The 26,006-nt window shown below is 39.0% G+C and overlaps 1 protein-coding gene across 1 annotated transcript in view; it reads left to right on the forward strand.

The window, feature by feature from the left end:
- LOC109842496 overlaps nucleotides 22,858-26,006 on the forward strand; it is a 4,788-nt gene continuing 1,639 nt past the window's right edge. The window contains 7 exon segments of the mRNA XM_020411364.1: nucleotides 22,858-23,073; nucleotides 23,075-23,170; nucleotides 23,172-23,368; nucleotides 23,521-23,638; nucleotides 24,022-24,101; nucleotides 24,183-24,297; nucleotides 25,132-26,000. Coding sequence (XP_020266953.1) covers nucleotides 23,002-23,073; nucleotides 23,075-23,170; nucleotides 23,172-23,368; nucleotides 23,521-23,638; nucleotides 24,022-24,101; nucleotides 24,183-24,297; nucleotides 25,132-26,000 — 1,547 coding nt within the window. The 5' untranslated portion in view covers nucleotides 22,858-23,001.

The raw sequence follows: 26,006 nt of genomic DNA on the forward strand, positions 1-26,006 counted from the left end.
ACGAGTTCGACTAAGCGAAGTTTGAGGAGTATTTGTCATCCTCATCTGTAAAGTCTTCCGCCAGCAAATGCTGTCTCGCACGGCGAGACAGTAAAGACTGTCTCGCCGGCGAGACAGTTCATACTTGTGTTCTTTTGCTCTTTCTGGATGATTTCCTTCTTGAGTTGTATTTGGATATCTCTCAGCATTTTTTTTGTCGCTTACAGATACCCCCTCCAAAGTATTTCAGACTCAATCTTTTATAGAGGAGTTCTGGGATGCTTTGGATAAGACTCGTCAAAAGGGCTCGTTCGACCCTCAAAGAACGTATACAAAAGCGTCGTGCAAACGCAGCTCTTGTTCGTACTCTCTCACAACAAAGACGAGAAAGGAGGAAAGAAACGGTGACCAAAGAACCACCGAAACTCCGCCAAGTTTGGATTCTAAAGTCTGGACTTATGCAAAATCGATCTTGAATTGAAGCTGGAATTTGTACTTGTGAATTCAGCTTTTGTTATCAAATTGATACCGCATTGTTAATCACCGTATCAGTCTTCATAGGAACACAGTTTATACTCATGTATTTTTTGGAGTTCTCGGGAAACAGTTTAACATCGTATACCCGTTGGGAGGTAATCAGGTTATTCTTAAGAATATTCTGAGTAATATTCTCCAGAAACTTCAGACCCCATACCCGCAAAGGGGTGGTTTTAGACGTGCGACTCCCGACATAATCTTGGATCGCTCAAAGACGAAAAATAAATTGTCTTGAGAATGCCAACAAGGTTTTATATCCCCAGAAGAAGACGCATTCACCAAATGATATCGTCATATCTGGGAGGTCATGCCAACAGACGATACGATTTTTTGGCAATCATACCGATGAATCGTATTATCAAGTTAGGGTTGTGAATAATTTCCGAAAGAGAGTTATTCGAGAGATAAACTCTCGTTGTTCCTGTGCGCGACTCGTTAAAGCAGCATTATCAGAATGTGACTGTTTCAAACGAGAAGCCATCCCACGAAAAGTCTCTGCATTGTCGAAGCTTAAGCCGAGACATTTCCGAAAGAGAAAATCAGCCGCCCAAGATGATGAATTCCCTGAAGTCACCATCAACGTGGCTGATAAAAGAAAGTCTAAGCGGCATTCAAATGACTCAAATCCCGACTTTTCTCCGAGAGGAAAAGTCAATCCAAGAATTGCTCAAAGGATGTCCCGACTCCAATTAGGAGCCATCAGACGCAGAGATTACAAAAGAATGCAAGAAGGAATGTCCTCGGATGATGAATTCTCGGACACTTATTCTGCAATTGCTTCTGATGATACAATGTCTAGCACAGGACAAACCAAAGAAGTACTCACGATCACCTCTGATCAATTTGATCAAATACTTCGAGAAGCTCTAGCCAAACAACGTGAAGAAATTAGAGTTGAAGTGAAGACAGAAATGGAGTTAGCTATCCAACAAATGAGAGAATTGCTAGCTCAGCGGCCTCAACCCCCTGAGTCCAGTCAAAGAACTGAATCCAGCTGCCAATTATGGCTGATACACCTCCCAATAGCAATAACGTTGGGGGTGGTTTAACACATTCTCCCAATAACGATATTGGGAGTGGTTCAATGGCACCTCTTACAGGGGGTGGTCTAACTCATTCTCCTCAACGTCATTCGAATGAAGACATAGACGATGACGGGAAAATAAAAGAGCTTGAAAACAAAATCAATGCTTTGATGATGGCTCAAGAAATTAAGAAGACGGGTATTCCATGTCCCTATCAAAGGGAATGGGATTCAATACCGTACCCGGCAAAGTTCAATCTGATTAACTTCACACCGTTTGAGGGGAAGAGTTCGCCGATTCAGCACTTAATTTATTTCAAGTCTCATTTGGGCATGATCTCTGGAAACGAGGCTTTAATGGTCCGGTCATTCGTTGGCATCCTTCGCGGGCCCGCCTTCGATTGGTACCGACGGCTCAAGCCAGGGAGCATCAATTGTTGGGATGACATGGAAAGTTTGTTCCTCAGCAATTTCTTCGATGATGACACCGAAGTGTCAATCGGAATTCTTTTGGATGAGAAGCAAAAAGACGGAGAGTCAGTTGACAATTTTGTCAAACGTTTCCGTAACAAAGTAATGAATTGCAGAGATCCTATTACAGAGGAGTTCATCCTGCAAACATGCCACAATAACCTCTCCATCGATGTCCTGGAAGCTCTGGGGGTCGTGCCATCCACAACTTGGAAGGAGTTAAAATCTCGAGGTGAACAAGCTGAACACTTTCTTAAAAGAAAGAAAGTTGAGAGATGTCAACCGACGACATCCACAATTCCTGTGAACGCAACTCTCGATCCGATGTTCCAAAAGGAGTATTCTTTCGAAGATGATGAAGCTCCAGCCATATTGGAATACCTCCTCGCTAATGACAAAATCGAGCTACCACCTATTAAAGATCAGGATGGAGCTAAGAGGATTACGGATCCAAACTACTGTGCGTACCATAGAAGGGTTCTTCATCCCACCGAGATTTGTTTTGGACTTAAAAACAAGATCCAAGCCCTAATTGACTCCGGCGTCATAACGACGAAAGAAGTCGAGTAAAGACGACCATACAACTCCAATAGGTACACGAGTCTAAACTGTTTCCCCACACTCCAAAGAGCATATGAGTATAAACTGCTTCTCGATTATCCAACTGAGTACAATGTTAAACCCGGTTTCGCAAAGGAAGCTGGGGGTGGATGATTTATATAACGGGAAGTTCCCAAATTCCCATCTTGGTCAAATCTTTAAACAGTTAGGACCAAAGCCAAAATCTCCTCTCGATTCGTTCCATGAACGAGAGGTCCACAAATTGAACGATCAAACCTTTAAACAGTTAGGATCGTCTCAAATTCCCATCTTGGTCAAACCTTTAAACAGTTAGGACCAAAGCCAAAATCCCCTCTCGATTCGTTCCATGAACGAGAGGTCCACAAATTGAACGATCAAACCTTTAAAGATCAATCTTCCCTCTCAAACCCTCCTTTGGTCAAACCTTTAAACAGTTAGGACCAAAGCCAAAACCCCCTCTCGATTCGTTCCATGAACGAGAGGTCCACAAATTGAACGATCAAACCTTTAAACAGTTAGGATCGTCTCAAATTCCCTTTTGGTCAAACCTTTAAACAGTTAGGACCTAAGCCAAAATCCTCTCTCGATTCGTTCCATGAACGAGAGGTCCACAAATTGAACGATCAAACATTTAAACAGTTAGGATCGTCTCAGAACTCCCACTTGGTCAAACCTTACTACAGTTAGGACCAAAGCCAAAACCCCCTCTCGATTCCTTCCAAGGTTTGATCGTTCAATTTGTGGACCTCTCGTTCATGGAACGAATCGAGAGGGGATTTTGGCTTTGGTCCTAACTGTTTAAAGGTTTGACCAAGATGGGAATTTGAGACGATCCTAACTGTTTAAAGGTTTGATCGTTCAATTTGTGGACCTCTCGTTCATGGAACGAATCGAGAGGGGATTTTGGCTTTGGTCCTAACTGTTTAAAGGTTTGACCAAGATGGGAATTTGAGACGATCCTAACTGTTTAAAGGTTTGATCGTTCAATTTGTGGACCTCTCGTTCATGGAACGAATCGAGAGGGGATTTTGGCTTTGGTCCTAACTGTTTAAAGGTTTGACCAAGATGGGAATTTGAGACGATCCTAACTGTTTAAAGGTTTGATCGTTCAATTTGTGGACCTCTCGTTCATGGAACGAATCGAGAGGGGATTTTGGCTTTGGTCCTAACTGTTTAAAGGTTTGACCAAGATGGGAATTTGAGACGATCCTAACTGTTTAAAGGTTTGATCGTTCAATTTGTGGACCTCTCGTTCATGGAACGAATCGAGAGGGGATTTTGGCTTTGGTCCTAACTGTTTAAAGGTTTGACCAAGATGGGAATTTGAGACGATCCTAACTGTTTAAAGGTTTGATCGTTCAATTTGTGGACCTCTCGTTCATGGAACGAATCGAGAGGGGATTTTGGCTTTGGTCCTAACTGTTTAAAGGTTTGACCAAGATGGGAATTTGAGACGATCCTAACTGTTTAAAGGTTTGATCGTTCAATTTGTGGACCTCTCGTTCATGGAACGAATCGAGAGGGGATTTTGGCTTTGGTCCTAACTGTTTAAAGGTTTGACCAAGATGGGAATTTGAGACGATCCTAACTGTTTAAAGGTTTGATCGTTCAATTTGTGGACCTCTCGTTCATGGAACGAATCGAGAGGGGATTTTGGCTTTGGTCCTAACTGTTTAAAGGTTTGACCAAGATGGGAATTTGAGACGATCCTAACTGTTTAAAGGTTTGATCGTTCAATTTGTGGACCTCTCGTTCATGGAACGAATCGAGAGGGGATTTTGGCTTTGGTCCTAACTGTTTAAAGGTTTGACCAAGATGGGAATTTGAGACGATCCTAACTGTTTAAAGGTTTGATCGTTCAATTTGTGGACCTCTCGTTCATGGAACGAATCGAGAGGGGATTTTGGCTTTGGTCCTAACTGTTTAAAGGTTTGACCAAGATGGGAATTTGAGACGATCCTAACTGTTTAAAGGTTTGATCGTTCAATTTGTGGACCTCTCGTTCATGGAACGAATCGAGAGGGGATTTTGGCTTTGGTCCTAACTGTTTAAAGGTTTGACCAAGATGGGAATTTGAGACGATCCTAACTGTTTAAAGGTTTGATCGTTCAATTTGTGGACCTCTCGTTCATGGAACGAATCGAGAGGGGATTTTGGCTTTGGTCCTAACTGTTTAAAGGTTTGACCAAGATGGGAATTTGAGACGATCCTAACTGTTTAAAGGTTTGATCGTTCAATTTGTGGACCTCTCGTTCATGGAACGAATCGAGAGGGGATTTTGGCTTTGGTCCTAACTGTTTAAAGGTTTGACCAAGATGGGAATTTGAGACGATCCTAACTGTTTAAAGGTTTGATCGTTCAATTTGTGGACCTCTCGTTCATGGAACGAATCGAGAGGGGATTTTGGCTTTGGTCCTAACTGTTTAAAGGTTTGACCAAGATGGGAATTTGAGACGATCCTAACTGTTTAAAGGTTTGATCGTTCAATTTGTGGACCTCTCGTTCATGGAACGAATCGAGAGGGGATTTTGGCTTTGGTCCTAACTGTTTAAAGGTTTGACCAAGATGGGAATTTGAGACGATCCTAACTGTTTAAAGGTTTGATCGTTCAATTTGTGGACCTCTCGTTCATGGAACGAATCGAGAGGGGATTTTGGCTTTGGTCCTAACTGTTTAAAGGTTTGACCAAGATGGGAATTTGAGACGATCCTAACTGTTTAAAGGTTTGATCGTTCAATTTGTGGACCTCTCGTTCATGGAACGAATCGAGAGGGGATTTTGGCTTTGGTCCTAACTGTTTAAAGGTTTGACCAAGATGGGAATTTGAGACGATCCTAACTGTTTAAAGGTTTGATCGTTTAATTTGTGGACCTCTCGTTCATGGAACGAATCGAGAGGGGATTTTGGCTTTGGTCCTAACTGTTTAAAGGTTTGACCAAGATGGGAATTTGAGACGATCCTAACTGTTTAAAGGTTTGATCGTTCAATTTGTGGACCTCTCGTTCATGGAACGTCGAGAGGGGATTTTGGCTTTGGTCCTAACTGTTTAAAGGTTTGACCAAGATGGGAATTTGAGACGATCCTAACTGTTTAAAGGTTTGATCGTTCAATTTGTGGACCTCTCGTTCATGGAACGAATCGAGAGGGGATTTTGGCTTTGGTCCTAACTGTTTAAAGATCCTTAAGAATATAAGATTCTCCAGGAACTTCCCGTTATATAAATCATCCACCCCCAGCTTCCTTTGCGGAACCGGGTTTAACATTGTACTCAGTTGGATAATCGAGAAGCAGTTTACACTCATATGCTCTTTGGAGTGTGGGGAAACAGTTTAGACTCGTGTACCTATTGGAGTTGCATGGTCGTCTTTACTCGACTTCTTTCGTCATTATGATGCCGGAGCCAATTAGGGCTTGGATCTTGTTTTTGAGTCCAAAGCAAATCTCGGTAGGATGAAGAACCCTTCTGTGGTACGCATAATAGTTTGGATCCGTAATCCTCTTAGCTCCATCCTGATCTGGGATGAAGAACCCTTCTGTGGTACGCATAATAGTTTGGATCCGTAATCCTCTTAGCTCCATCCTGATCTTTAATAGGTGGTAGCTCGATTTTGTCATTAGCGAGGAGGTATTCCAATATGGCTGGAGTTTCATCATCTTCGAAAGAATACTCCTTTTTGAACCTCGGATCGAGAGTTACGTTCACAGGAATTGTGGATGTCGTCGGTTGACCTCTCTTAACTTTTTTTTCTTTTAAGAAAGTGTTCAGCTTGTTCACCCCGAGATTTTAACTCCTTCCAAGTTGTGGATGGCACGACCCCCAGAGCTTCCAGGACATCGATGGAGAGGTTATTGTGGCATGTTTGCAGGATGAACTCCTCTGTAATAGGATCTCTGCAATTCATCGCCATGTTACGGAAACGCTTGACAAAATTGTCGACTGACTCTCCGTCTTTTTGCTTCTCATCCAAAAGGATTCTGATTGACACTTCGGTGTCATCATCGAAGAAATTGCTGAGGAACAAACTTTCCACGTCATCCCAGCAATTGATGCTTCCTGGCTTGAGCCGTCGGTACCAATCGAAGGCGGGCCCACGAAGGGTGCCAACGAATGACCGGACCATTAAAGCCTCGTTTCCAGAGATCATGCTCAAATGAGACTTGAAATAAATCAAGTGCTGAATCGGCGAACTCTTCTCTTCAAACGGTGTGAAGTTAATCAGATTGAACTTTGCCGGGTATGGTATTGAATCACATTCCCTTGGATAGGGACATGGAATACCCGTCTTCTTAACTTCTTGAGCCGTCATCAAAGCATTGATTTTGTTTTCAAGCTCTTTCATTTTCCCGTCATCGTCTATGTCTTCATTCGAATGACGTTGAGGAGAATGAGTTAGACCACCCCCTGTAAGAGGTGCCATTGAACCACTCACAATATCGTTATTAGGAGAATGTGTTAAACCACCCCCAGCGTTATTACTATTGGGAGGTGTATCGGCCATAATGACTTCATCCACTTCTGGATCACTGTCATCCACAACTTTCTGAGTGTGGCGGCTGGATTCAGTTCTTTGACTGGACTCAGGGATTGAAGCCGCTGAGCTATCAATTCTCTCATTTGTTGGATAGCTAACTCTATTTCTGTCTTCACTTCAGCTCTAATTTCTTCACGTTGTTTGGCTAGAGCTTCTTGAAGTATTTGAGCAAATTGATCAGAGGTGATCGTGAGTACTTCTCTGGTTTGTCCTGTGCTAGACATTGTATCATCAGAAGCAATTGCAGAATAAGTGTCTGAGAATTCATCCTCCGAGGACATTCCTTCCTGCATTCTTTTGTAATCTCTGTGTCTGATGGCTCCTAATTGGAGTCGGGACATCCTTTGAGCAATTCTTGGATTGACTTTTTCTCTCGGAGAAAAGTCGGGATTTGAGTCATTTGAATGCCGCTTAGACTTTCTTTTATCAGCCACGTTGATGGTGACTTCAGGGAATTCATCATCTTGGGCAGCTGATTTTCTCTTGCGGAAATGTCTCGGCTTAGGCTTCGACAATACCGAGACTCTTCGTGGGAAGGCTTCTCGTTTGAAACAGTCACATTCTGATAATGCTGCTTTAACGAGTCGCGCACAGGAACAACGAGAATTTATCTCTCGAATAACTCTCTTTCGGAAATTATTCACAACCCTAACTTGATAATACGATTCATCGGTATGATTGACAAAAAATCGTATTGTCTGTTGGCATGACCTCCCAGGTATGACGATATCATTTGGTGAATGCGTCTTCTTCTGGGGGTATAAAACCTTGTTGGCATTCTCAGGACAATTTATTGTTGCCTTTGAACGATTATGTCGGGAGTCGCACGTCTAAAACCACCCCTTTGCGGGTATGGGGTCTTAACGGGCTCCGAATGCTGATTTTGCATAAGTCCAGACTTTGGAATCCAAACTTGGCGGAGTTTCGGTGGTTCTTTGGTCACCATTTCTTTCCTCCTTTCTCGTCTTTGTTGTGAGAGAGCACGGACAAGAGCTGCGTTTGCACGACGCTTTTGTATATGTTCTTTGAGGGTCGAACGAGCCCTTTTGACGAGTGTCCATTCCTCCGTCGTGAATTGTGCAGAAACGGGAGTAGTTTGTCGTTGTGTTGAACAAACCACTTGTTGTTTCCTAGACTCTAAGTCCGCGTAATAACGAACTCCGTCGGTTTGTTCAAATTCCTTAGCTATTTGGCGAGCATGGCGCTGACGCTGTCTCTGACGAGCCCTCTTCGTCAGTGGTGACCTTCGATCGAACGACTCCTTAATTGGGGAGGAATCATCTTGAGCAGAGCTGTTGCGAGTAAAGTCCTTAGCAACAAGCGGACGAGAGTCTTCATCCGTAGCATTTGATAACTTTAACGAAGATGAAATCTTCCTGCATTTACGAGGCGCGGAAGACTTTACAGCTGAGGATGACAAATACTCCTCAAACTTCGCTTGGTCGAACTCGTACTCGACCGTTGATTCAAACAGGATCTTGATGATTGGCTGCGACACGACGGTCTCGGCAGCGAGACCGTTGGCTCCCACTGTGGTCGCCAGCTTATTTGAGTCAAAAATCAGTTTTGTCATGGAATTCATTATATCTTCAGTCGATTACAATAAATTCAAAAAAGAGATAGCCTTTTTATAAGACTCCTTTTACACAACAAAATAAAAATTACAACTCTTGGGAAACAAACGCATGATCGTTGTTTGGATCACTGCTTGCCTGTGGACCACCAAATCACAGATTCTGATTGAATCGTGAGGGGTTTATGATTCTGACTTCGTTTATCGAAGTGAGAACTTGAAACGATATCTTATCAAGGTAAGATAGTCGTTCTTCTTGAAATCAAGTCAAAGCCTGAATATCAAGGAGTTGCCGAAGCTTGAGTACTCTGTCATCTCTGCTCTGAAGTGCTCTCAAAATGATCAGCTTCTCTAGCCCCCTCTTCAAAATGGCATTCAGGGGGTATTTATAGCCCATAGGAACACTTGGCGGAAAACAGTCTTCCCCTCTCGATTCGTTCCATGAACGAGAGGTCCACAAATTGAACGATCAAACCTTTAAACAGTTAGGATCGTCTCAAATTCCCATCTTGGTCAAACCTTTAAACAGTTAGGACCAAAGCCAAAATCCCCTCTCGATTCGTTCCATGAACGAGAGGTCCACAAATTGAACGATCAAACCTTTAAACAGTTAGGATCGTCTCAAATTCCCATCTTGGTCAAACCTTTAAACAGTTAGGACCAAAGCCAAAATCCCCTCTCGATTCGTTCCATGAACGAGAGGTCCACAAATTGAACGATCAAACCTTTAAACAGTTAGGATCGTCTCAAATTCCCATCTTGGTCAAACCTTTAAACAGTTAGGACCAAAGCCAAAATCCCCTCTCGATTCGTTCCATGAACGAGAGGTCCACAAATTGAACGATCAAACCTTTAAACAGTTAGGATCGTCTCAAATTCCCATCTTGGTCAAACCTTTAAACAGTTAGGACCAAAGCCAAAATCCCCTCTCGATTCGTTCCATGAACGAGAGGTCCACAAATTGAACGATCAAACCTTTAAACAGTTAGGATCGTCTCAAATTCCCATCTTGGTCAAACCTTTAAACAGTTAGGACCAAAGCCAAAATCCCCTCTCGATTCGTTCCATGAACGAGAGGTCCACAAATTGAACGATCAAACCTTTAAACAGTTAGGATCGTCTCAAATTCCCATCTTGGTCAAACCTTTAAACAGTTAGGACCAAAGCCAAAATCCCCTCTCGATTCCTTCCATGAACGAGAGGTCCACAAATTGAACGATCAAACCTTTAAACAGTTAGGATCGTCTCAAATTCCCATCTTGGTCAAACCTTTAAACAGTTAGGACCAAAGCCAAAATCCCCTCTCGATTCGTTCCATGAACGAGAGGTCCACAAATTGAACGATCAAACCTTTAAACAGTTAGGATCGTCTCAAATTCCCATCTTGGTCAAACCTTTAAACAGTTAGGACCAAAGCCAAAATCCCCTCTCGATTCGTTCCATGAACGAGAGGTCCACAAATTGAACGATCAAACCTTTAAACAGTTAGGATCGTCTCAAATTCCCATCTTGGTCAAACCTTTAAACAGTTAGGACCAAAGCCAAAATCCCCTCTCGATTCGTTGCATGAACGAGAGGTCCACAAATCGAGCGATCAAACCTTTAAACAGTTAGAATCGTCTTAAACCCCCACTTGGTCAAACCTTACTACAGTTAGGACCACAACTAAAATCTCTTCTCGATTCATTCCATGAACGAGAGGTCCCCTTTCATTTGAATAATCAAACCTTATGACAGTTAGGATTATTCAAACCCGTCCAGATTCTCTAAGTGGAGATCCCACTTTGAGTTTCCTTTGCACCTGGAGATAGAATATAAAATTCTTCCTCTCCATCATCGGGTTCATCTCTACCAACAAACAAGAGACCAGGAGATAGGATATAAAATTCTTCCTCTCCGATTCTGGGTTTATCTCTACCAACAAACAAGAGACCAGGAGATAGAATATAAAATTCTTCCTCTCCGATTTTGGGTTTATCTCTACCAACAAACAAGAGACCAGGAGATAGAATATAAAATTCTTCCTCTCCATCATTTGGGTTCATCTCTACCAACAAAAAAGAGATCATATTACTCCAATAGGTACACGAGTCTAAACTGTTTCCCTACCATCAACAGGAAGTTTCTGGAGAATATCACTCAAAATATTCTTAAGAATAACCTGGCTACCTCCCAACGGGTATATGAGGTTAAACTATTTCCCGAACACTCCAATAAAGTATATGAGTATAAACTATCTCTACAATAGCAGTTCTAATTCAAGACTTCGACGACGGTCACGCGATAAACGCAGCACCGGAGGAATTTTAGCTATTCTACAAAGCACTGAATAGGCTAAAAGATGACGAAGTCAAGAGTTGAAGCCATTCATGAGTCCTTCCGTATGATCTACTCAATCAAGCCTTGAAGGGATTGCAAATAAGGCCTGTCTTATCCAAAGTGCCCCAGACTCCTCTATAAAATAACACGTCTGGAACACTTTGGAGGGGGTATCTGTAGGCGTCAAAAATGCTGAAAGATATCCAAATACAGCTGGAGAGAAGATCATCCAAAAAATCAACAAAAAGACACAAGTATGGACTGTCTTTGCTGTCTCGCCGTGCGAGACAGAGTTTGCTGTCTCGCCGTGCGAGACAGACTTTGCTGTCTCGCCGTGCGAGACAGACTTTGCTGTCTCGCATAGGAGACAGCTTTCAAAAGATCGACAGTTTTCAGATGGTCAAAACTACCTTTGCAACTGCCCTACACGTGGCCACTAACTGTTCAAGAACGTGGGAAACGTCGTGGGCGAGAATCACGTGGATAACTGCCAAAATAACGGAGTTTGAAACGTGGGAAGGCAGTTAAAACGAAAACTGCCTGACGGTTACTGTTTCCGAGACAGCATTTACTGTCTCGCGGGCCGAGACAGCAAACACTGTCTTGCCCGTCGAGACAGCAAACACTGTCTCGACAGCCGAGACAGCAAATGCTGTCTCGCGAGCCTGTTTTTCGCCAACTGTTCCTAGGGGTTATAAATACCCCACCGAAGGCCATTTTTGAAGGGGACTGATCATTTGGAGCACTTCAGAGCAGACAGAGCAGAGTTCTTGAGCTTCCGGCCACGCCTTGAAATTAAGCTTTGACTTGATTTTAAGAAGAACGACTATCTTACTTCGATAAGATATCGTTTCAATTTCTCACTTCGATAAACGAAGTCAGAATCAGTCAACCCCCTCTTCACGATCTGTGATTTGGTGGTCCACGAGTCAAAGCGCTCCCGGCACAGGCAAAGATCCCACGCAAGCAGCGATCCAAACAACGATCCTGCGTTTGTTTCTCAAGAGTTGTAATTTTCATTTTGTTGTGTAAAAGGAGTCTTATAAAAAGGCTATCTCTTTTTTTTGAATTTATTGTAATCGACCGAAGATATAATGAATTCCATGACAAAATCGACTTTTGAACCAAACACTTATGAGTAGTACTTCAAGATGTCAGATTTGACTTTCTTGAAGTATACTCGTATGTATTTAATTTTGTGGAATACTTCACGAGATGCACCCATGCCCGGGGGATTGACACTAATAATCCAAAGAACTGGGGAAGTTACCCTCTTTAAACCAGAAAATAAAAAAAAAATATACAAATAGTTCAGATTCCGTTTGGATACCATGGTATTTGAATTGTTCAATTGTATTTTTAGCAAAAACAAAACATCATGTGTTTGGAAACCATGATGTTTTTTGAGCTAAATCATCCTCAAACCAAAAACACAACACTTATTTTAAAACACATAAAAGATGTTTTAAGTTTGATGTTTTGGTTTTGAGTTTGAGAATGTGTTAATATAATATCTAGCATAATATATTAAATATAATTAATATTCAGTTATTATCAACATGCTTATTATACTATACTATGCTAAACTATACTATAATTAATCTAATATATTAGTAATATTTATTAAATAATATAAAAATATAATAAATAAAATATCTTGTATAACAATATAATAACATATTAAATACTAGTATTTAATATGTTAACAATGTATTATATAATAATAAATAATAATAAAATTTAAATAAACTAATAAAAATAATAAAAAATTATTGATAATAAATAATAATACAATAATGTGCTACACAATAGTATAATCGCTTAATATTATTAACTTTTTAATAAATAAAATGTAATAAATTAATAACTATAAAGTATTATATAATAATAACATATTTAAAAATAAAAGAATAATATAATATTATTATTATTATAATATATTGTATAGTAAATGTAATATAATATATAAAATATTAATATATTATATAATAAATAAAATAATTTATTGCTAAAAAATGTTAATGTAAAAATAATATATTCATAATATAATAATATTTATTTATATCAGTTAAATTATTAATATATTATTAAATTACTATTAATAAACTCTAACATATTAAAGACATAATATATTACATAATATTAAATATTTATAATATATTAATTATCTAATAATTACTAGTAATAACATAATATTACATTATTAATAATTATTATATTATATGAATAATAGTATAATGTTATATTAATAATAAAATAAGCATATTATAAAAATATTAATATAATATATAACAATAACAAATTGATATACCAAAATAATTAAATGTATAATTATTTTTAAAAATAATATGTAATAATTATAATATAATATACTCATTAAAGTACAATATATATTATAGCTACTATTATATAATTTTATATTGCATAATATTTAATACTTTTAATACTATAATAATGTAAACTAAATAGTATAATATTTTATTTATAATATATTTTATTATAATTAATATATAATATATTAATAATATGTGGGTCAAACTAGATCAAAAATAATTAACATGGTGTTTTAAAAATATTTTAAGCGAAAAACACAACACCATAGTGTTGTTTTACAAAAACACAACAAAAAAACATTATATTACCCAAACGAAGCCTTTAATGTTTTATCTTCTTCTCTGTTGTTTTCCATCTTTCAGTGTTCGTTTTCTTCATGACAACCAAACAACACATAAAGAAGCGAATGCCACATCATGAGTTACTTCAATTTCCTATTGTTTGACTTTTTTAACAAATTGAAAGACATGAAAAATAATTTTTTAGAAACTATTTTCCAGTCACTTTTTATTTTTCATTTACTTTTGAGTAAGCAAATAAGAAGTGAACCACATACTGAAAAGTGATTTCACTTTTTTCAGCATTGAAAATTAACTGAAAAGTATTATAAGTTGAGGATGGTACGTTAACATTTTATCTCTTCACTTTCTTCAAATTTTTTGATAAACTAGATAGAAAGTGAATTAAGGGTGTGAGGAACTAAGGTTTTTTCTTACCATCCCCTTGTAATTTCACCTTTTGAAGGTTAACTTTTTCAATGTATATTTTCCATGACAAAAACTACGACATAAGAAAGTGAATATGACAGGGCCTGATGTAGAAAAATTAATTTTAATTTTTGTATGATGTAGAAAAATTAAGATTGCTTGGTGATGATTTTCAAAAAGAAAAATATTTGCATCTTGAATTTTTTTTAAAACATGACATGTTATCTGATATTGATGGTTTAGATTTGTTTTCAGAACTGAAAGTTTTAAAAGAAATAAAAAATCCTGAATTAAAAACAGCATTTGAGATACTAAACCTTATAAAAAATTAAATTCTTTTTCCCAATGCATGGATAGCTTATAGAATACTACTGACAATACCTGTTAGTATAGCTCCCGGCAGAAAGAAGTTTTTCAAAATTAAAATTAATAAAATCTTATTTATGCTCAACAATGTCTGCAAGAAAGATTAAATAATTTGGTAATTTATCAATTGTAAAGTATTTATTATCAAAGCTTGAATATAAAATTTTAATTAGTAACTTTGCATCTCAAAAAGCTAGAAAATTAAATTTTATATAAAATCTATTTTTTAAAAAATAATATTTTTTTTTAATATTAAAGCCCTTAATATTTTACTCTGCCTAGAGCCTCAAAAATGCTTGAGACGGCCCTGTGAATATCATATCAGTTTTCGCCTCAACTTTCTTTTTTCACTTCTTATCGTTAAAATAAGATTCGTACTAAATAATAATAATAATAAAATTCTTCATACAACTTTTACCCTTTCTATCGGCTTGCTATTGCCAAACACCCTCTTTAATGGAGAATACATTGTGATAGCTTCCTATGTTATTATTGTTAATTAATTATTGAATATTTATTCATATCTGATTTAAACATTACCTAGTCAAACTAATATATCATATCTGTTTATATTAATATTGTTTTAACTAATTACTAATTAAATATTTATTTGTATTTATTTATTTATTTATTTATTTATATAGAAATTGAAACTTCCCAACCATCCTAATAACCCACGGTTCATAAATATTTATTTGTATTTGAATGCTGATTTCTAACATCAGCCCTATTCAAACTGTCCTGTTCTGTGTTCTGTCGTCAACATAAACAAAGGTAGAGAGCGTCAACATGGGCTCTGTGAGAGTCTATTGGTTAAAAATTGATGATAAAGTCCCTGACATCCTTCTTGATACAAAAATGATGATGTCAAAGATGGTTGCTTGCAATGAAGTGAATTAAAGAGGGTGTTATCTGCAATTTTTCAGAAATAGAAATCCAATTCACATAACAAATCCTACCATCCTAATAGCTTCCAATAATAGAGATTTCCAGTTTGAATCCCGCTAACTTTTTCTGGGGTTATTGGAATCGGATGCTGATGAGAGGTCTGACGGTGGGGCCAGCTTTAGATTTGCTGTGAAGCGATGTTGACTTAAACCCCAATGTGGGACCCGGGTATTTGACAGCTGATGTGGCCACCCATTTTTTGTAGATAAATCGCGCAGTTGTAAACTCATGAGGATTTAATTGTCTTGAGTATTTTCATAAATTTAATAATTTATAATTAGGGTTATTTCAATCTTAGTCCTTAATTATCTTCAATATTTTGATATTAGCCCCCCAAATCTTGGAAATTGACCCCCCAACCCCTCACCCCGCGGAAATAAAGTTAATATCTGGTTAAAATGGAAAAAAATATTATGTTTAATTTAACTCTTTTTTGTGATTTGTCGGTCATACCTCTCTTGCACAAATTTAAACTCGTTAACCATTTAACTTATATAAGCTCCTCGGATCCCATTAATAAAACCCTATCCCGAACTCATTTTTCACTTCATCTTCTCTAGTGTCTTCTCCAATGTCTTCATCAGTGGGAATTTATCCCATACAATTTTGAGGTTATAGCAGAAGAGAGTCGTTAGGAAAAACGTTGGAAAAGATGAGTTGAAAAATGAGTTTAGATTAGAATTTTATTAAATGGATTTGGGGAGCTTACCTGGTATATGTTAATATGTTTGGGTTTGCGTGAGAGATGTATTATTGTCAAATCACCGAAAAAGTTAAAGTAAACAAAATTAAAGATTTGGGAGGCTGATACAAAATATTAAAGATTTGGTGACCTAATATTGAGATAACCCTTATAGTTATTGTTAATGTTAATAATCAAACAGATAATATAATGGAGGTGAGGTTGATTAGGGGGCCGCTAACTTCTCTGAATATCTGATTTTAATAATCAAACAGATAATATAATAGGGGTGGGGTTGATTAGGGGGGCAAGCTTTGTTGAGGTTGGTGAAGTCCACACACATCGTCCATTTATTCATCGCCTTCTTTACCAACACCACGCTGGCTAGCCATTCAAGGTATTGGACTTCCCGAATGAAACCGGCTCTAAGGAGTCGTTCAACTTCGTCGGTAGTCGCATTCTGTCGCTTAGGACCGAGATGTCACTTCTTCTGTCGCACAGGCTTAGTGTGCTTGTCGGCAGTTATTCTAGTTCATTTTACATAGGGGTGGGGGTGGGTCGGGTCGAGTCGAGCCTGGCTTGACCCATGAATTAGCCCGCCCAGTTTAAGTCCTGGTTAGTTTAGACCCAGGCTCTGGGGGAGCCTCGGCGGGCAGGACCGATGACTTTGTCCTTAGGTCTAGGGCTGGAACCAATCGGCCCACGACCTGAATAGGGCCGAGCTGGATCCGACCCAACCCACAACATTTTAGATCGCGAGTCTGCGCATCTATTTTTTGTTTAATTCTTTTTTGTTTCAAGTTTTTTTCATTTTTCTTTTTTTGCTAGATTAGTATGTATAGTTTAAAGAGGAAAACATTTATTTTATCTTTGTAAAAAGTCTAAACGGCATAAATTTATACTTGGTGTAAGAATTTTCTCATAGGATAAAAGTTTCACGATAATTTGATGTTTTCAGTAAATGAAATGATTATAAATATTCATTAAAATACCGAATATAGCTTAGAAAATCTCTATTACTACTAAGGATACAACTCAAACACCTAGAGGGTGTAATTTTTAACTGAATTGCCACTAAAATATATCAAAATATAACTATTGTCTAAGGCTGACCGGCCTAGGTTGCGTTGGACTGGGTCGGATGTTCAACGAGTCGGGCATAAGCTGGACCTACTTATTTGCCTATGGGTTTAGAGAGGAACCCATTTCAGCTCACGTACTAGGTAAATCATGGGCCAGGTTTCAACGGTCAAGAGGGCGCCGGGCAGGTTCCGCCCGTGGTTCGAACCGGCCCATGTCGGCCCCTAATTTTAGGGTGGCAATTATTCTTCGACGTGATTGGAATCCGAGCAGCATGAAAATTAATAAATTATATCCAAACGAGTTTATATTCAAGATGTTTGACGACAATCCAAGTTCAGAGATCAGAACATACAAAAGCTCTTCTGTTGGTATGTGCATAAATGCTTATCACCTCTATATAAACGTACAATGCTGTAAGCCTTTTTCTTTCTTATTTTTTAAGGAGTAATTTATATCTAATTTAGAATTCTAACAAATTGTATTCTTGTGAAACTCCAAACAGATAATACAAATTTCAATACTCGCGAGTGAATCTTGTAGGTACCGGATCCTATTGTTCAAATTTTGACTGTTTTGACTTATAATGAGAACTAATACGTGATGTTCAAGTAGGGGTGCAAAAACTTGCTGTATCCAATGAAATATGTCGTATCCTTATTTGTTAAAATAAGGATCTAATTACTAAAATCTATATCCAACAGGATATAAGCATGAATACAAATATGCAGTAAAATATCCAGATCCATATCCAAAAATCTCTGAATTTATGTTCGTCATACAATTGTAATAGTTTTAATCCTTAGAATATCTTATTTGAGGTTAGTTTTAATGATCAAGAGATCTAATTGCTTTTTTATATATAACGAATATACTAATGAACTCTCTTGTGTCATATGAATTATAAAATTTTCAATATTATCTAGTTTTCTCATATTTGTTTGGTATCCAAATGTATATCTACTTATATATTCGCATATATTTATATATCTTTATCCGTGTCCAACTTAGCGAATATAGATATTAATTTCTCTTACAGAAACATATCCATATTCTGACTGAAGAAGAATAGACCTGAGGTGGAGTCGGAGCTCGCCTGAGGCGAGGAGCTCGGGCGAGGGGATCGCCTGCGTGGAGCTCGCATGCGGTCGGGCGAGGCAAGGCGAGGGAGTCGCCTGATGGAGCTCGCCTGCTGGAGTCGCGACCTCGCCTGTTGGATCGCTCGAGCTCGCCTGCGTGGTGGGAGACAGCTAGAGCTCGCTCTAGGGTTTCCCTATAATAGGGAAACCCTGTTCACGAGATTGAAGTGAGCTTCATATCAAGATTTTTCAAAGGAGAGTTTTTTCTTCTGTGGCGGCATCAAGATTTTTCAAAGGAGAGTTTTTTCTTCTGTGGCGGCGGCGATTTCTCAAGGATTTGAGAAGCTTGTGGTGATTTATTGAGAAGAGATTGAGCGGTGATTTATTCAGTTGAATAAATCACACGCGGTACTGTAACAATTCTACAGTAATCTATATTCTCAATTGAGAGATCTTTGCAAGTTTGTAATTTCTTGTGGTTAAATAAGAAATTATTTGTGTGGCTCCCCGTGGACGTAGGCAAGTTTGCCAAACCACGTAAATCTGTTGTCTCGTCTGATTTACTTATTATTTTATCTGTGTATTCGTTATTGCTTGTTGGTTGTTCTCTCTCGGGTTGATTTGCTTCCGCGGTTAAGTGGGCGTCCCTCGCTCCCAACAGTGACTAGCAAACAAATACAAATATAATAAGTATTATATCCAACCGTACCTAAACCGTGTATACCGCTATGTTCAAGTCATGAACAAGAGTATTGAGGATATGATCTTGAATTAGGGGTTTTTGCTTTTAGACCCATTTGTTTACTCCCATTTATCTTTAAACCCAAGTACTATTATTTCTATCTTTAATCCCAATTCACATTTTGTATTTATCTTTAAACCCAATCTCCAAAATATAAAAACAAGTGATGAAAATATAGTATTTTAAAGATTGGGTTTAAAGATAAATACAAAAGGTGAATTGGGCTTAAAGATACAAATAATAGTACTTGGGTTTAAAGATAAATGGGAGTAAACAAATGGGTCTAAAAGCAAAAAACCCCTTGAATTATTGATCTAGAAAAATGATGGTCAAGCAAACATCAGAGGGAGACACACTTAGAGATGAAGATGTAGCAGAATACTTTTCATATTAAAAAATATATGAACTTGATGTCTTATTATCTATCAAACTTCACTGTTATATAGGAAGGATCTGTAATACATTAATGTCTATATCTTAATTTGATGGTTTCCGTCTTGATTCAGATAATACTGCAAACATACGCATAAAGTTCGTGAATCAACCTGTTTCAAAAAAAAAAAAAAAATAGTTCTGATATGTCACACAAATTAAATTAGCCGACAAGCGAATACATTTAGCTAAATAATCAAATATGTCGAATGCAAGCGCAAACATGTATCTAATTATTAGATTGAACTATATTTGCTGTTAGTATTTGTTTGTAAAAAAAAAAAAAAAACAAGATAGTCCCACATCGGAATTTTGAGCATTCTTTTAGAGGTTTAAAAACATTGAATGCTTATTGGGCTTTGAATAATGGATCAAAGTGTAGGCTTCTAAACCCGCGTGCGGGTAGCGCGAATAATGCGCGATTTTGACGCGAATAATGTTCTATTTTTTTATATATATATAATTATACATTGAATATAATATTTAATGTTATTTTGAATTTTTAAAAATTATGAAAAGACAAGACTGTTGAAAAGTGGCTGTTTAATCCAAGGGGTGTTTTGAAAAGTTGTGACTGTTGGAAGCACATTTTCAAAATCTATAAATAGTTTATATTTTCAGATATCTAAAACAATTCTTTTCTGAATCTTTTCTATCAAAAACTTCTGCAATATTACAAACTTGTTTCACAACGAATTAAGGAAAATTCCAGATTTGCTTACTGGAATTTTCATTTTCTGTTGTATCCTGGGAAGAAAATTTGCATTAACCCGAAGCAACTTTGAATATCAAGTGGGGCAAATATTTCTTTAAGGAAAGTGTTTCACGCCTCAGAATTTCTGTCTCCTTCATTGCTTTACTAACATTTGCCACACTAACAAATCGATCATCATAAATATCTAAAATAGTAAGTCTTGCTTTTTATAGCCTTTCGGCCTACCAATTTCTCATATCAAAGTACTTTCCGAATCCTATTTTCTGAGTACAAAATCATATATTCCTTTGCTCAATATCCATACCCCAACCATTTGAGTTGCTTGCATAGACTTTAGTGGCAAGCAAATAGGAATTAGTACTAAATTAATTGTTTTTGAATCCCTACTTTAATTTTAGGAATATTGTGCTTGACAGCCTTGACAAATACTTTCTCAAGGTAATCACTATCACTGACTAAACATAAACAATGGGAACGAATAATCATATTTTGATTAAAAATTAATCGCTTTGTTAATTGAATATTTAGAAATGAAATGAAAGAGGTACAACAGAATTATCTCTACTTCATTTTACTAAGGAGAATTGGTCTAAGAATTATTTATCGTCAACTTATATATGCGACCATGATATATGCTATTTTGATCTAATTGATCACTTAAAAAAAATGAACATCGTAACACATTATTGTATTTGGGAGAAACTATCATGATATTTAGAGAAAATATTGGATAAGTAAAAATGTACACTTGTCCTTATGTGCACCAATGTAGTCTAGATATCTATAAATCAATTAGCGATTTGTCACATCATTTTTTTTTTCTCGTCACCCGGAGATCAGATTAGATGATCACATTTAGTCTCATATCGGATCTAATTTACAATTTGAAAAAAAAATAATAAATATATCAAAAAATGGTCTAAACAAATATTTGCATCTCACTTTTTGCCATGTTGGATTCAAATTCAGTCCCTAGTATTACTAGCGCAACTTTAATAAGCTATTAGCCCAGTTCCAATTAATAATGGGCAAGGCTTAAATAAAGCAAGCAATCAACCCAATCTCATCGACAACTGAAAGTGGTGCCTCAAGTGGGTCGGGTTTGGATTCGGTCAAAGTCGACCCGCCCCGCTTAGTCTTCGTCAGCGTGTCCCAAATCTCATCATCTCTATTACCGTTTCGGATCGGCTCCGAGCCTTCGAGCCATGTATAACAATGTTTGAAACTTTTTTTTTTTGCACTCAAATAAAATTGTCAAGTAACCTTTGCGATCTTAATAAAAGAAAACTAGACCCAATTTTGCTAAATTTAGATTTTATCTATTAGCCACTTCAGATGAGATTTTAGTCATGTGGCGCTATTCGCAAAACAAATATAACAGGAGTGAGAATGCCACCTCGTCTATTTTTGGAATACACTAAGACATTTGACTAGAAAAATAATAAAAATGAATATGCAAAGAGCAGATCGACTAGAAAATAAGCATTTACATGGTCGATTCTGAAAATTTATAATAAAGACTTCGTCGTTGAAGTTTTTATACATCCTTATGGGTTTATTATAGAATTAGCACGAATTAAGATTTACTAGATCACACATTACATAAAATCGGACCCACTCGTAGTCCCGCTAATATACAAAACATTCGTTGAATTTGCATTTCAAAACGTTGTATTCATGAACGCGCCTAACAGAAAAAAGGTGGCCCTAACCCTCCGCATTTCCTAACGTAGATACGACCGTCCAATAAAAGATCCATCGTCCCGTTGATGACGTGTACGCTCTACAACCGTCTGATGATGTGATTCCCACTTAGCTTATACGAAACCACATGTATCTGACTCGATTATTCCACGCGTCAAGATGGATTTTTTTTCCAGCGTGACGTGCTTGCTGTTTGTTGGTAACAGCGGATGTCCTCCATGAAAACGAATCAGCGGCTAATGTAAGCTCTCAGCCAATCCCACGGCTTGAATCACTCCTAGGTTTTGGACTCTGTTGCTCTACCGAGGAAAAGCGGGCAAACGAAACCAAAAAAAAGGGGAAAAAAAAAGACGGCAAATGGGGGACAGTCTTGTCATTTATTTTTGATGACCGCTTTGCTTATTATTCAAAACTAAAATCGTGGCTGAGCTTAAGACCTTAGCTTTCATCTTATTTGCGCTTTGATCCCTCTTATGAACACTTTGATATGGTTTATGGACCAAGCTTCTAACATTCTCAAAATGATTTTTTTTTTTTGGAAAAACCAAAATTATTCGCAGTTTGATCAACACTATATTAATAGGAAACATGAAACTGTTAATTATTTGTAAATACCATAGCTTAATGAGTGGAAATTAGAATATAAATTTTATCACTACTCAGCAATCAAGACACGTCTTTCTAATTTGATTTCTTTAACTATAGTGGATAGTTAATATTAGTTAATTTGGAAATCACATTTGAATTAATCAGAAAGATTTTAAGAAAGAAAATTGATTTTTATGCATGTAGCGATTGATTTTATACATGTAACAATATTTCTACGTTTTTGTTATCATCCATCTTAAGTTTTGTCAGTCAAAATTTGGAGTACGTACATTAGAGGGGGTTTTATGTGAAATACCCAACGTTAAAAAACCAATAAGTTGGGCATAGAAATAATCAGCAAAAAGTAAGGTCAAAATCGTAATTAGCTAAATCTGGAAATGGCTCACTTGCGTGCCAGTCATCGATCCCTTATATACAGAGAGAGAGAGAGAGGATAGGGAGCTGTAGGAAAAGGGAGAAGGGAGAAACTCGGATTAACACAAAAGATTGAACAAATAAACAATAATCATAACGATTATAAAAACGAAGCGAAAGCGAAAACCCTAGGGCTTTAACGACGACGATCGTGATGTCGATATGAGCTTCCATGGAGAGATCTAACGATCCGTTAACGGTGACGGAGGAGGACGAGATCTGGGGCACGTGGGAGGAGCTTTTGCCTCGCGTGCGCCCGTTACCGCCACGCGGGCCCACCCTCCTGCGGACTCGTTGCCGCGAGGTACGCTCACCGCATCCACCTTTCGCTCACCGCCTCACCGCGACCACGCCTGCAGGAGGCGGTACCGTCACCTTAAACGCCGGTTCTCCGGAAGCGAGGGCGGTGACGGGATCAACGGTGGAGATGAGAGCGATGAAAAGGAGCCAACGGTCGAGATTCCTTGGCTCGATGAACTGCGAAGGCTTCGGGTCGCTGAACTCCGTCGAGAGGTCCAGCGTTACGATGTTTCGATCGGGTAAAAACATTAATTAAAAAAATAGGGAGATATTATTTTCTTCATATTTTCGTATTTATTCTCCTTTCAATTTCCTTTACCGTTGGATAAGGATCCTACGGTTCAAATTCTTTGGTAATTAAAAATTTCTTTTGTATTTTTTTCGAAATTAGGTCGTTGCAATTAAAAGTAAAAAAGATGAAAGAAGAGCGCGAACGGAATTTGAGCAAGCCGGAGGCCGACGGCGGCGGCGGCGACGGCGATAACGGGCATCCGGATCCGGATCGCGGTTCTTAACCCGAAGGAGGAGAGGAGAACGGCGAGGAACGGACGGTTGTATTCATCCACTGATCAACGCCGGGAGATAGGCGGCGGCGACTCGAGTCTCCGCAAGACTCCGTGCCGATCGTGCAAGGAAATCGACACTCGACGGACCTAAAGCAAAAGCGATAAAGTCGAAGAGCCGGGTATTAAGAGCAAGCGGATACTGGGGGTGTTAAGCGGATCAGATCCGGATCAAGGTCCTGCCATCGGTAACAGCCGCGTCCTCAACGGGGCGAGCTCCGCAGTACGATTGCCAGAGGAGCGGTTAAGCGTCACCGGCGGCGGGGAACCGGATCCGGCCATGCAAACGATGTCGGAACGAGGTGCGGTCCTAGCTGAACTCTTAATAGGCGCTCGAGGTCGAGGATGAAGGGGGGAAAGGCCCGCGGCCAAATGATTCTGATGCAGCGACACAGATACAGAGCTTCCGGCAGTTATCTCGTCGCGGAGACGAAGGTCGGAGGCGGAGCGCGACCGCGCATCTACCGGCCCCGAGCCTTTGATTGCCGAGGCGGTGTCGGTGTTCAAGCTCGGCCGACGTTGAATCTCAGCCTTTGATCGCTTTCCTCGAAACTATCCGGTCGAATAAGGACGGTTCAGTTTTCGACCGCCGGCTCGAGAGTCAGGTATTATTTCATTTTCTCGTTCATTTTCTCACGATAAATTGGTGGGAAAATATTGAACCTTCAGGATACTGCTTTTTTGTTTGTGGGTATGGGCGGGCTCAGTCTCGGCCGTTGGATCTTTTGATTGAAGGTTTAATTAAGAAAAATATCGAGTTGTTTATTACAAAATGATGGTCTTTAGTGGATAAAGTTAGCAATGTAAATTTCAAGTAAAATTAATTTTATATGGTCACCGATCTATTAGTAATTCACTCGGAGAAGAAAAAAGTTTTAAAATAACACTACAGGCACACCCTTAGCCACACTTTCAGCCATACCCTCTCACCTGCTACAGTACAGGGGACCCCACCCGAGATTTTTTAAAAAATCTCAGGTGGGACCCCCTGCACTATAGCAGGTGAGAGGATGTGGCTGAGAGTGTGGCTAAGGGTGTGCCTTTAGTGCCACTCAAAGTTTTAAGTCGCACCTGACGAAGGAAGAGTTATAACTCCAACCACTAATAAGTTCCCACGTTGCCCTTTTCGTTTTGGATCTGGATTTAAATTTGGATGGATTCGACCCGTCGACTCAAACTCTCAATCCTCAAAATTTTACGTCTGATAAGGTTTGGACGAGTATTGTTTTGTCGTACGCTGCGTTTCATTCTTTTTTAATTGGGTCGGGTGAAATTTGTTTTGCATACCCGGTTCGCTTGTAGTCTGCTGACCTGTTTAAAAAAATTATATGTCCCTCCGAATTATTTCATTTCCCGCGACATTTGCGTTTACAAGTTTTCATTTTTTTAAAAATTGTAATTATTTAATGTTTTCTAACTAAACCCTGCAATGTTTTCAGGAGAACGTGCGGTACAGGAGCCAGATACGCCGCCACGTGGACCTCGAGATCGTGAAAGACAGAATCGGGAGGAAAGGATACACGAGCGTCGAATTCTTTCGCGACCTCCTCCTCCTCTGCAACAACGCTCTCGTCTTCTACCCCAAAAATTCGCCCGAATCAATCTCAGCCGTCCATCTCCGCGATCTCGTCAACAAAGGAATAGCCACAGCGTTGCGTAAAACCCCTCAGACTTCTCCACAGTCAGCCAAAGAAGCTACTCCTCCGCCAGCTCAGCAGCCTCATCCGGCGTCCTCGAAGCCTAAATCGGATTCGGGCACCAACGAGAAGCCCGCTCCGTTGCCTCCATTGGTAGCGTGCCGTAAACGGAGCGCCATCACAGCGAAACCCATTAAGCCGAAGAATGTTGAGAAAGTAGAGAAGGCCGAAATCGAAACCGCCGAAGACGGAGGGGAAATCGAAGACGAAAACAAAGACAGAGAACCAGCAACGAACAAGAAGAGCACGAAGCAGCAGAGGACGGCGGTATCGAGAGGGCTGAGGACTAACAAAACTCGGACGAACACCAAAGGAGGCGGCAACGCAGTTAAGAACCCGAACCCGGTGTCAACCCCGAAACCCGACCCGGTAGAGCAAGATTCGAAATCCACATTGGCGAAGAAGCGGAGCGCTGCAGATTTCTTGAACAGAATGAAATCGAGCTCGCCTCCCGAGACGATGAAGGGCTCATCGAGTTCGAGGAGAGGCGGAGGTGATCAGAGGAAGAAGACGAAGGAGGAGGGCAAGAGGGAGGCGGCGGCGGCGAAGAAGAGTGTTGGGAGGCCTCCGGCGAAGAGGGCGCCGTCGAAGAGAGCGAGGGAGGAGAAGACGCCGCC

Source organism: Asparagus officinalis, chromosome 5 (assembly GCF_001876935.1).
Source record: "Asparagus officinalis chromosome 5, Aspof.V1, whole genome shotgun sequence".
Lineage (NCBI taxonomy): Eukaryota > Viridiplantae > Streptophyta > Magnoliopsida > Asparagales > Asparagaceae > Asparagus > Asparagus officinalis.